The sequence below is a fragment of the Sinocyclocheilus anshuiensis genome, unplaced genomic scaffold, assembly GCF_001515605.1.
Source record: "Sinocyclocheilus anshuiensis isolate Anshui unplaced genomic scaffold, SAMN03320099.WGS_v1.1 scaffold93, whole genome shotgun sequence".
Classification (NCBI taxonomy): Eukaryota; Metazoa; Chordata; class Actinopteri; order Cypriniformes; family Cyprinidae; genus Sinocyclocheilus; species Sinocyclocheilus anshuiensis.
The window spans coordinates 138,611-150,548 of NW_015539852.1; the positions used below are offsets into that span (position 1 = coordinate 138,611).

The window sequence follows — 11,938 nt, forward strand, 5'->3', positions numbered from 1 at the left end:
GCGCAAACTATTGGATATAGCGCACATTTATCTAGGTTTAACGTATTTTATTTTAGTCAATAGTCAAGTGTTTGAGAAGGCTAAATTGATCAAACATAGGCTATGATTAACTCACTGTCTGCCACTGGCCACTGGCCGCTTACTTTAATAAAACAAAAACTTGAATTTAACAAACAAAAACATTGTCCAAACATATTTCTAAATGAATGTAATAAAGAAACGAAAATATATATAACCACTTTTGCCATTAAAAACGAAACTGAACTATTTTAATGGCTACAACAGCAGCTGTGTAATTGGGGAAGAGAGAAAGAGAAAAAAAGACACGGGCTCCAGTCGGACTCCGCCAGTAATTCTGATAATCTGTCGGATAAGGGCCGGACTAGGGCATATGTTTGAGGCCCGTGCAGGGTTCTGCTGAGCTTATTTGGTAGCAAACTCAATTTGGTACTGGCATGGTGGCTTTATATACGCACGAGCGCACTTTGGATGTGACTGCGCACCGCCTCTGCAGCGCGCGAGTACCGAATGGCTTAAAAAGACGTTCAAATAAATAATAACATTTTCTGACGGTGCAACAATGACCCGATTAGGCAAGTGACAATTCTGTCAACTGTCCCGAAATGCGAGTGAAAGTCTTGTATCGCAGCGTGCATCAAAACAATGTGGAAAAAAAATGAACGCAATTAATATACATGAATTTCTACATTTATGCTCCTTTTGACTTTATATTGTCCTTGGATCTAATTCATGACAAACATGAGCAAACTCGCCCGAACCCTGACATCCTCATCTTGACAGACAACAATATTTACCCTTCATCCAGTTTTGATGAGGCATGCGTCTCCAGGGTAAATGCAAGAGGATGATGACCTAATCCTGTCATGCTTCTAAAGAGCACTTTCAGATCTAATGCGACCACACAAAGGTTCATGACATGGTCATGAGCCCATTACCTATTCGCTACCCTTTTAGTCTACAGCTTTTTGGCTTACTATCTTAATTACTAGGAATTTATTTATCTCTGACTATTTGTTTTATTTTATTTTCATTTATTTTGTTTTATTTACTTTATTTTCGATTTATTGATTTTTAATATAGTCCAAAAATATGGATTTTTCCATTTAAGCAGTAAGGAATATAAAAGAATTACATAACTATATAAAATAATTACATAACTTCTGTCTATTTGTAACAAGGTTTCAGGTACTTGTAATGTTTGCAAGACATGAGATCTGTGGTAATTTCACCTCTAAGACCCTTCTATTGATTAGAGTGTGAGATGTAATCCTTTTAAAAAGCTTTCTATTGATCAGCAGTCGACTCACTCTTACTACATTCCTGCCTTTAAATAAATTAACAAGTTATTTTAATATGAGGTTACTGCAGCACAATGGGAAACGGAACCAGTTTGTTATTTTAGGTGGATTTTTTGATACTAGATTGTGGTTTCAAAACAGGTAAAATTTACAACAAGGCCCCTTTTTAGATTATTCATTAGTTAACATGAACTAACAATTAGCAATACTTAATCTCAGAGCACTAATTAATGTTTGTTAATGCGTACGTGAATAAAAATACAATTTTCATTGTTCACATTAGTTCCTAGTGCATTAACTAAATATTAACTAATAAAATAGTTTTAAAATTGCATTGGTAAAATAAATGAAATTAACATTGAGATCAATAAATACTGTATGGTATGCATTACATGCATTTGCTTTCTTTTTATTTATTATAAAAAAAACGACCCTCTAACACTAGCATTCTCTATTTATTTTCTATTCTTTTGATTATTGTTTTTATTTTTAAAAAGTCCCTCTTACACTAGTGTTCCCTATTCTTTTTCCATTCCATCTACTTGTTTTCTTTTTATTTATTATATTAAACAAAACCCTTGCTGCTTGTACTGCATTAGGCTAACCGAGACTTGTCACAGCACTTATATATTACTGCTCATTTGCTGGTTTTGATTGCTTCTACTGTCCTATATGCAAGTCGCTTTGGATAAAATTGTCTGCTAAATGACCAAATGGAAAGGTAAATGTAAATGCTTTGTTTGTTCATGTTTACTCATGTAGTTATGTATTAATGAAAGAAATGAAATCAAATAAGATTAATAAATGCTGTAGATGTATATTGTTCAGTTAGGTAATTTTAACGAAATGTGGTAAATGTATTAGTAAAACGAATGAAATCAACCAAAAATGAAAAATGCTGTAAAAAATTGTTGTGATTTTAACAGTAAAAGACTGTAAAAATGCTACAGTAAAAACCTGTTAACTGGTTAACCGTAAGTTTCCATACTATATACGGTGAATACATGTAATTACATTTAATGTAATTTTACAGTAAAATACTGTTAAAAATACGGTTTTTGGAAGTGAAAAAGAAAGTCATTGTCATAATTTACAGTGAAAACCCGTAAATTGACACTCCCAGAATTCCCTGCATGACACTTCATATTTGATGTTTTTTTGTTGAAATAACATGTTTCTTCTTAGTTTTAATCAGTTGTGTACATTAGGGTTTAATCTTACATCTAATGTTGTTAAATTAATGTTTATTGCATTATTTCAGTATCATGTGTGTCACCATGATGGTGTTTAGTGATTGTGTGAATGAAACTGTGCAACTTCTATATATAAGTATTGCCCTCCTCAGCTCCTAGAAAAGCTGTTTGTGATGAGCTTTGGTTCATCATGTGACTTTCTCATCACCACCAGTTTTTGGTGGTTATCAGTGCATTACAATGGTTCAAAACAGATATTAACACTTCAATATGTTGGTTTATTAACATTACATCCGTTAATGAAATGCGGTATTTTATTGTGAATTTAAGTTAAGTCTGTAAAACCTAAAATGTTGCTACCATATTTTTTACGGTGAAGTTCTGGCAACCACAGCTGTCGGTATTTTTCACTGATTTTTTTTTTTACAGTGTAGATATAACTAATGTAGTCAACTAATGATGTTACCAAATGGAACCTCATTGTAAAGTGTTACCAAAAACTCAATTATGTGTAAAATGTTTGATCCTGAATATCAAAAAAAGCATTTATCAGACTCACTGGCCCCTGCGCCGCTGGCCATTGCGGGAAGCTTTGGACTTTAGTGTGGGCACCTCTGCGTTCTCAGCTGGGCTCTGTTCCTTGGCGGCCACAGGAAGTGGCAACGGCTCCTGGATGACCATGAGATCATCCTTACTATGCTGGCCCATGTGCAGCTTGGCAAAGTCGAAACCCTTCACGCTGGGCGCCTGCAGCTAAAGACCACCACCCCAGAGAGAGGAAAATGTTAATTTGGAGAATCAAAATGAATGCAGAAGGATGTTTGTGAAGGAAATGGAGGGATTGCACAGGTGAGTGAGGGATGAAAGTTAAACGACTAAATGTTTATTTAAAACTACTCACAAACACTAGACAGAATCAGGTCAGGCTTTGGTCCAGCCGTCTTAAGACGTGTCAATGTCAAAGCGCATGTACACGAAGCATAAAGATAGAATATGAATATCCATAATCCACAGATTGTCACAGTGTCATACGAATAAATTGAGCAAGAGGACAGTAACTGACTCTCAAATAGACAATGAGAAGACTGAGCATTCAAAATGGATGCACTTGATTAGAGGTCAGCAGACTGACCGTGGGCCAGACCAGCTAGACGGGCTGTAATAGCCTGTCTGTCTGCAGCACTCACATGGGCCACTCTACAAAAGCCACTATCCATGTTCATTATATATAAAAAAGCCTGGACATGTGTTTAAAAGAAAACAAAAATAATATAGACTTGAGGGTCAGTAAATGACGACAGGATTTTCATTTTTGGGTGAATGGTTTCTTCAATGCTGATGAATCACCGTTGTTTGTTTTATAATTTTCCAGATCAAACAAACTGTGCAGAGGGTCACAGTGGATCAGATTGAATTCTATGTTTCATATATTGCCAGAAAACACAGAAACGTATGAAAAATGCATACGCTGGGTTCTTTTGTCGTGCTGTATGTGTAGCGGCACAATAGAGATGGATTCACTGAAAGATGCTCAACTTCTGGGAATACGTCTATTTCTCTGTTTCCCATCGCATTCCCTTTCAAATGCAAATGAAGCTGTTTAGACAAATTCTGTTTGTGATAACGAAAGCTCTTATCTCGTTTCTGTTTGCCTCTATTGCTGCTGTAACCAAATCTAGGCCACAATACAGTTGAAGCTGTAGAAGCTTAGACCAAATGGCCAGAGACAGAGGTTAGGTTATTATTGACACATTCAAATGCATGCATCTGCTGTTGAGATAACATGTTTTTTGTCCCAATTGCTGGTTATCATTGGCATAAAGGAAGATTATCAGCAATAGAAATACTGTATCTAGGACTAACTGCTGCATTCTAGAAAACACGTCAGCACTACTGTACTGTACAGATACCTCCGGCCTCATACTATATGGCTTCTTTATAGCTTTCTTGGGTTTTTCTTGGGCCTTTTCTTCTTTCTCCTCCTCCTCTTCTTCTTCTTCTTCTTCTTTCTCTTCCTCCTCCTCCTCCTCCTCCTCCTCAATACTTTCTTTTTTCCTTATGCTTCTGACAGGTTTCTGATTTGGATGAGGGTGATAATAAAAAGTTGCTTGTGTTCCCATCAAGTGACTGACATGTTGACATCAACTATATTCACACAACACTATTTTTAAAATGTTACAATTACAATTCTATGTAAGTTACATGCTGTTCTTTTGAACAGCAAAGAATGGCGTAAAAAGGACACAATTCTAAAAATAAATAAATAAATGCATAAATTAACCAACACTTAATATATTTAAATAGAAAACTGTCATTTCACAATATTATTGTTCTTACTGTGTTTTTACTGTAACAAATAACTGCAGCTTAAGAGACTTTTTTCAAAAACATTAAAAAAACTTTACCAACCCCAAACTTTTGAATGGCACTGCATATTCTAGCATACTATATTTGTACAACATTCTAGTTTATTTTCAGTAGGATGATGACTTGCGATTTAATGTGACAAAATCAGATGCTGATTCAGTAACCCCTCCGACTGATTCAGTGAGTGAGCAAATCATTTCAGACAGATGAATTGGTCTGACTCATTTGTGAGTCTTTCTGAATCAATTCATGTGAGTCAATTCATTTAAAAGAACCAGCTCAAGAGTCACTTGTTTGCAATTCAGACTACATTCTCATATCAACAGGGTCCACAGAGAACTACCAAATGGTCCAAACACGGATGACGTTGACAGTGACTGGTACTGGGACGGCACTCCTTTGAAGGTCAAAGAGGAAGAGGAATCTTGTACTTCCTGTGTGGGGACTAACTGGAAGACTATTCTACAGTCTATAGTACACTACATCTCCTCTACCAGCCTCTACCTTCTTCTCTCTCCTCTCTTCCTCTTCATCATCTTCCTCCTCCTCCTCCTCCTCCTCCTCTTCTTCTTCATCACTACTATCTAAAAGCTCTTTGCTCTTGACAGGAGTCATTGACCTCTGGATTACTGGTATGGATTTCTGTAATGAGGACTAAACAAGCATGGGAGAGCGAGAGTGTTAAGATGTGATTGGATGTGGGTTAGATAAAGAACGAGGGATAGAGATAGAGAGAAAAAGAGAGAGAAGCTCTAAATTGGCTCCAATGTGTTTACAGGAGCACAAATAGCAAAACAGGTGGAAAAACTAGAGATGCGAATGATATTGTCATGGAAGTAGCATAGAACAACTCAGTGTAACAGAAGACAATCAGTTCATTTATATTTACAATTATTCATTTAGCAGATGCTTCTATCCAAAGCGACTAAAAATATAACTTGGCAACTGCAACACCTATTTTAATTTTTTTCTACTTCAATCCCTAAACAGCCAATAGATGATAGATTCTAACTTGTATTGAATTCTGTTCAGGAAATCAACATTTGAATTATTTACTATTTCAGCACTGAGACAAACGAAATATAAAATTACAATAGAGTTACCATTAGTTAAGCCAGGCATCAGGTATCACACCTAACAATAACCATTTTTACAGTCTAACTAATGTTAACAAATTTAAACTTAATGTAATTTGACTCCAAAATATTTTAACATAGAAAAAAAACTATCCATTGCTCCTTTTAAAAAAAAAAACACTGCCCAAAAATAAACAAATAAATCAATTCTGTCATCATTTATAAATCTGCACGACTTACTTTCTTGTGTAAAACACAAGAGATATTTGAAGAACTCTAAGGTGCAAAACCATACTGGATTTTGGAAACATTCTGTTCTTTTCTGTTCCACAGAAGGAAGAAACTCAGAAAAGAAAGACTTGATTAAGATTTGAAAGAAATTCAAGAAAGAAACAGTTTTTTTTAACGACTTGAGGGTAAGTAAATGAAGATAGAATTTGGAGAATAAGTATTTTTTAAGCATCTTTCCCTTTATGTGTCAAAACCATGAAATATTGATTTAAGTAAGAGCATGAGGAACAAAGCGAGAAGCAGGCCATTTAATAATGTAAACTGATTAAACCAGAGAACCTCACTAAAGTACCAAGAAAGGGCCTTGTTGAGAATGTAGATGAGAGTGGAGGTAGTTCTTGAGGATTGTGAGTGTGCACATATGAAGTGTGTAATGACGATGTGCTCCTCATACGAGTGTAGTTAAATCAAGACGTTCAGACTGAGAGGACCAGCGGGCGCTGCTTTGGAAAAGAACGTCACTGCTGAGCATTAACCCATCAGCCAGCTCAGCAGTTGACTTCATTACTGCTGGGACTCCGCAAGTGTATGTGCTCGTGAATGACAAGTCTGTTTATAGTAGTGACAACAGCAGTAGCAAGACTTTCATTGTAAGAACAGGGCAGCGTGATGCTGAAGTGGTGCTTTAAAGATGATTCAATAGGATGAAATGAACTTAAAGGGATAGTTCACCCAAAAATTTAAATTCTGTCATCATTTACTCACCCCAAAGTTGTTCATAACCTGTATGAATTGCTTTCTTCTGTTAAAGGGGTCATATGATGCTTTTTAAAGATCATTATTTTGTGTATTTGGTGTAACAGAATTGGTTACTGAAACCACGCCTTCTTTCTTTGCGTGCATATTTAGGCCACATTATGCAAATATTTCCACATAGTGACGTAGACATGTGGGGGCGTGTTAGACCGAGCTGTTTTAGGGGGGGCGTGGCAGAGTCTTCAAAATCTAAAGATATTTTGAAGAAGGTTGGTAACCAGTTGCCAGTAGCCACTGACTTGCATAGTATTTTTTCCCTACTATGGAAGTCAATGGCTACCAGCAACTGTTTGGTTACCAAGATTATTTAAAATATCTTCTTTTGCATTCAACAGAAGAAAGAAACTCATACAGGTTAGGAACAACTTGAGGGTGAGTAAATGATGACAGAACTACCATTTTTGGTGAGCTTGAAATATATATAATTTAATTAAAATTAGAATAATTTTAAACAAATAATCGAATGTAATTAAAGTTAGAGTAGAATAATTTAATAGAAGCTAGTCATCTAACAAGTATAAAATTTAAAAATGTAAAAGTATAAAAATTTGGGCCATTGCATCACATCTCTTCAACTCTTAATACACTTTCTTAAGACTGACAAGTCGTTCAGAAAACCGACTCATTGGTCAATTTTGAAAATATGTAGTTTAGCTCATGCCTAGACACAACCCATACTGGAAAAATTAGTTATAGATAAACATTAGAATAGATAAACATTTATTTCACTACAATAATGACGCAGCTACTTCTGGGAACGTTTGACTCCTGACTCAACGAATGACTGAATCTCATCATTGAAATGAACTGTCTAAACAAACTCATTTGCTAAATGAATCAGCCTTTCCAATGCCAAGAATAACTGAGAGTGGAAATAGGTAGAGTAGTGGATAGCCAACTAATATCCAATTCTGATCTTTCAAAGCTGGCTAGCATCCTGCTACAGAGTCATTTAAATCACTCTGTGAGAGACGAGATAAGCAGCTCAGACTCACAGGAGCCCACTGACTGATTAGCAATATCACTGACACATCAGCAGACATAAGAGTAAAACAAAACAAAATGATGACATGACCTACAGTTGAACCTTACATTAGAAAGAAAGAAGAAATCTCATGAGAAACAGAGCTTCAGGATCCCAGAATACATTTCATTTGAATCATTACACAGCGTTTTCAGTCTCTCACCTTCTGTCTTTGTTGGACGGTGCTCATGGTGTCTGGCTGGAATTCCAGTTTGTCAGTGCGGCAGAGTTTCCAGTACAGGATAGTTATTATAATGACGACCACCACCACGGGGACCACCACCCCTACGATTATCCACGTGTTGGTCTTCTCTGTGTCTGAGGGAGGCAAGGCCTGCTTTTCCACAGCTGAACATACACAGGGGTAATGAAGTATAAATATCTGTGACTACACTACTGTTCAAAAATGTGTAAAAAAAAAAAAAAAAAAAAACCTGGAAAAATAATGTTCTTTCTTTGAAAGAAGTCACTTATGCTCATCAAGGCCACATTTATTTGCACAAAAGTACAGTAAAAACAGTAATATTGTGAAATATTATTACAATTTAAAATAACTGTTTTCTTTTTGAATATATTTTGAAAATGCATTTTTTTCTTGTGACGGCAAAGCTGAATTTTCAGCAGTCATTACTCCAGTTTTCAGTGTCACAATATTATCAATGTTGAAAACAGATGTGCTATTCTAATTTTTTGTGATATATTACATTTTATTAATATTAGTTGGGCTATTTTACATTTTTGAAACCCATTATACATTTTAATCTCACAACATTGTATAATGGCTTTACTATAATGCATACTTACTAAATAAAAGTATTAATTTCTTTAAACTAGGGTGACCATACGTCCTCTTTTCCCCAGACATGTCCTCTTTTTGGACCAAAAAAAAAAAAATGCGTCCAGCCGGGATTTCTAAATCGCCCAAAATGTCCGGGATTCGGCTTTTGCTTTCTACAGTCGCCATTCATTGTGTGCGTTTTTGGATTAAAGCCCACGGGACTGATTTCTTAATCCCGCTGAATTTCTGACCATGTTTGCTCCCGCAAACATTCTAATATTGAATATGATTTATGCGCATCAGGGAGCCGCTATCAGTATGCGGAGTAGGCTAATTAAATCACTTTGAATGCAGCTGTTGGATGCAGGGTTGCCAAATTTCAGTTTTTTTGCATGGAATTGAGCTGAACTGTTCAGGCGGGTTGATTTTCTCTCATGGGTTAAAGGTTTGAAATATTGCATAAATTACATTTGACTGAAATGCTTGTATTGAGACATTTTGCATTCTACCTATGATAAAACTTTTTATGGACTTTTACATTAACTGTTCCCTCCTGGTGGAATGACCTGCCCAACTCAATCTAAGCAGCTGAGTCCTTAATCATTTTCAGGAAACGGCTGAAAACACATCTATTTCACCTTCATTTGACCCTCTAACTCTAGCACTCTCTATTATAATGCTAATTCTAATTTTATATGCTTGTTATTTTTATTAAAGAAATTTGACCCTCTAACAGTTGCACTCTATATTCTATTTCTATTCTACTTGTTTTATTTAAAAAGAGAAAAAGAGCCTTTAACACTAGCATTCTCTATTCTTTCTCTGTTCTTTCTAATTATTTTATTTTGATTTATTATAAATAATGACCTTCTAACACAAGCATTATCTATTATTTTTCTGTTCTATTTACTTGTTTTATTTTTATTTAAAAATTACCCTCTAACACTAGCATTCCCTGTTCTTTTTTTCTATTCTATCTACTACTGTGGTAGATGTTAAGTTTTGTGAAGGATGACCACTGGTAAGAAGCCTTTTAGCTGTGTTTATGATCAATCTACATAACGTGACTGTAAAATATGTATATATTTTATTTTATTATATATTTGGGATATGGTCATTGTGCTACTTTGGGGGCTACTTTAACCCCCCTCATCCCCCCCGCCCCCACCACCACGGTGCATCATTCCCTCACTGTCCTCTTTTTTGAAAACTAAAATATAGTCACCCTATTTAAACTAATAAAAAAATCTTACAGGCTTCTTAATGAAAAATATTTAGTATTCAGTGTTACTAAATTATTAGTGTTCTTAAAGATTAACTTTAAGTAAGCATATAATGGCAATCTAAATATGAAAGAAACAGCATGCACAGTTAAATATCTACAATCTCAAACATCATTTAGAATTATTATCAGCATATGTTGAATGAAAATATAAAATTCAATACATTGTATGGTGTTGGATCAACTAAACAGCAACAGCAACCATAATTTGGGTTGGCCTGTTTTTTTAGTACACTGTAATTGGAGATTTGAGCTAAAATTCAAAGGTCTAAGATGTTATACAGCAGGAAGCTTCTAAATTTAGTCTAATGAATCTAATGTTTATGCTGTGGGTGATGCAGTTGTAAGCCTGCCACATATAAATGTTACATAAAAAGGCAGAGCTCTCTTGAGATGTCACGCTATCTGAACTCACCACTTTGACGTTTAGAGCAGTAGAAATAAAGAATGCTACCACAAAAAACACTGCCTGTTATGTTACCATCAATCAAAATCATTTAAATGATAATTTCATCATTGTTTTTTATCGTTATAGTCTTGGTTCACTGCGATTTTATGTTATATAGTTCTCTCCCACAGATCTTTTTCAACTGAAAGAATTAAAAGTCTGAATGCTCACGCTGTGCTAATATTCCCTGGACGCGGTATCCCATGATGATCGCTGCATGCTGCATGTCAAGACTGTTGAGCATGCTGGCTGTGGTTGCGGCGGGAAGTCTCTGTCCGTTAGCTCCTTCCACAAAGTAGATCATCTCCACAGGGTTGTCAGGGCCCACAAGACGAGTGGTCTGTACAATCTGAACAAAGTGGAAAAAAAGGCCTGTTGACAAAGTTTGATGTGCAGTTCAATTCACTGCATTGTCCTTTTTTTTGCACTTTTACATATTGTTTAAAAACAGCTTCACTAACAACACTGAGGTAAAATATTCAATAATAAAAACACCCACTAAAACGATTCTCAATCTATATTCTCAATCTAAAATTTTGACCTAGGTTTAAAAAAATCTATATATTGCAAAACATTCTCAGAGTCTGTGTAGGTGTTTATAGAGATACACTATTTTCATCTTACAATATTAGATGTTGGATTAGGATCAGTCCAATTTATGAAAGAATCATTCAGACACATTTTGCGAATGAATCAACTGATTAACTGAATTGTCTCATGAACACAGTACGGTTTTCAGTGAGTAACATTTTATACTTATTTCAGACACTTCCCCTAAAGGTTCCAGAAGAACAATTTAAAGATTGGGACAAATGGATTATAAGGTTTATCTGGCAAGGTAAAAAAATCCAGAATTTGATATAGAACACTCCAGTTACCAAAAGAAAGGGGAGGTTTGGATCTCTCATCTCTTAAAGGGGTCATATGATGCGATTTCAATTTTTCTTTTCTCTTTGGAGTGTTACAAGCTCTTGGTGCATAAAAAGATCTGTAAAGTTGCAAAGACTAAAGTCTCAAATCCAAAGAGATATTCTTTATAAAAGTTAAGAGTCAGCCACGCCTACCTAAAACGGCTCGTTCTAACATGCCCCCACATACCTACGTCACTATCTGGGAAGATTTGCATAACGCCTCCCAAATGTTCACGCAAAGAAAGAAGGCGTAACTTTTATTCTCGCTGTAGTATTGTTGTTGCCGCCGCTGCCATGTCGTGAAGGCGCTGTGTGTTTCGTTGTGAAAGCGAAACTACTTTGTTTGGCCTTCCAAAAGAGGACGATATCGCTTCGTCATGCCTGGAGCTGATCCGTGCTGGTTGCTGAGGAAATACAACAACTTTGTGCTGTGGATCACCGGAACGGCTTTCACCGTGGACGAAGCGGAGTCCAGCCCGGGGTCGTCACATGT

The 11,938-nt window shown here is 35.9% G+C and overlaps 1 protein-coding gene across 1 annotated transcript in view; it reads right to left on the reverse strand.

Moving 5' to 3' along the window:
* LOC107684677 (UPF0606 protein KIAA1549-like) overlaps nucleotides 1-11,938 on the reverse strand; it is a 56,534-nt gene that overhangs the window by 11,073 nt on the left and 33,523 nt on the right. The window contains exons 10-12 of the mRNA XM_016481002.1: nucleotides 10,706-10,883; nucleotides 8,190-8,374; nucleotides 3,072-3,265 (exon numbers count right to left, since the gene is read on the reverse strand). Coding sequence (XP_016336488.1) covers nucleotides 3,072-3,265; nucleotides 8,190-8,374; nucleotides 10,706-10,883 — 557 coding nt within the window. The remainder of the gene's footprint in view (nucleotides 1-3,071; nucleotides 3,266-8,189; nucleotides 8,375-10,705; nucleotides 10,884-11,938) is intronic.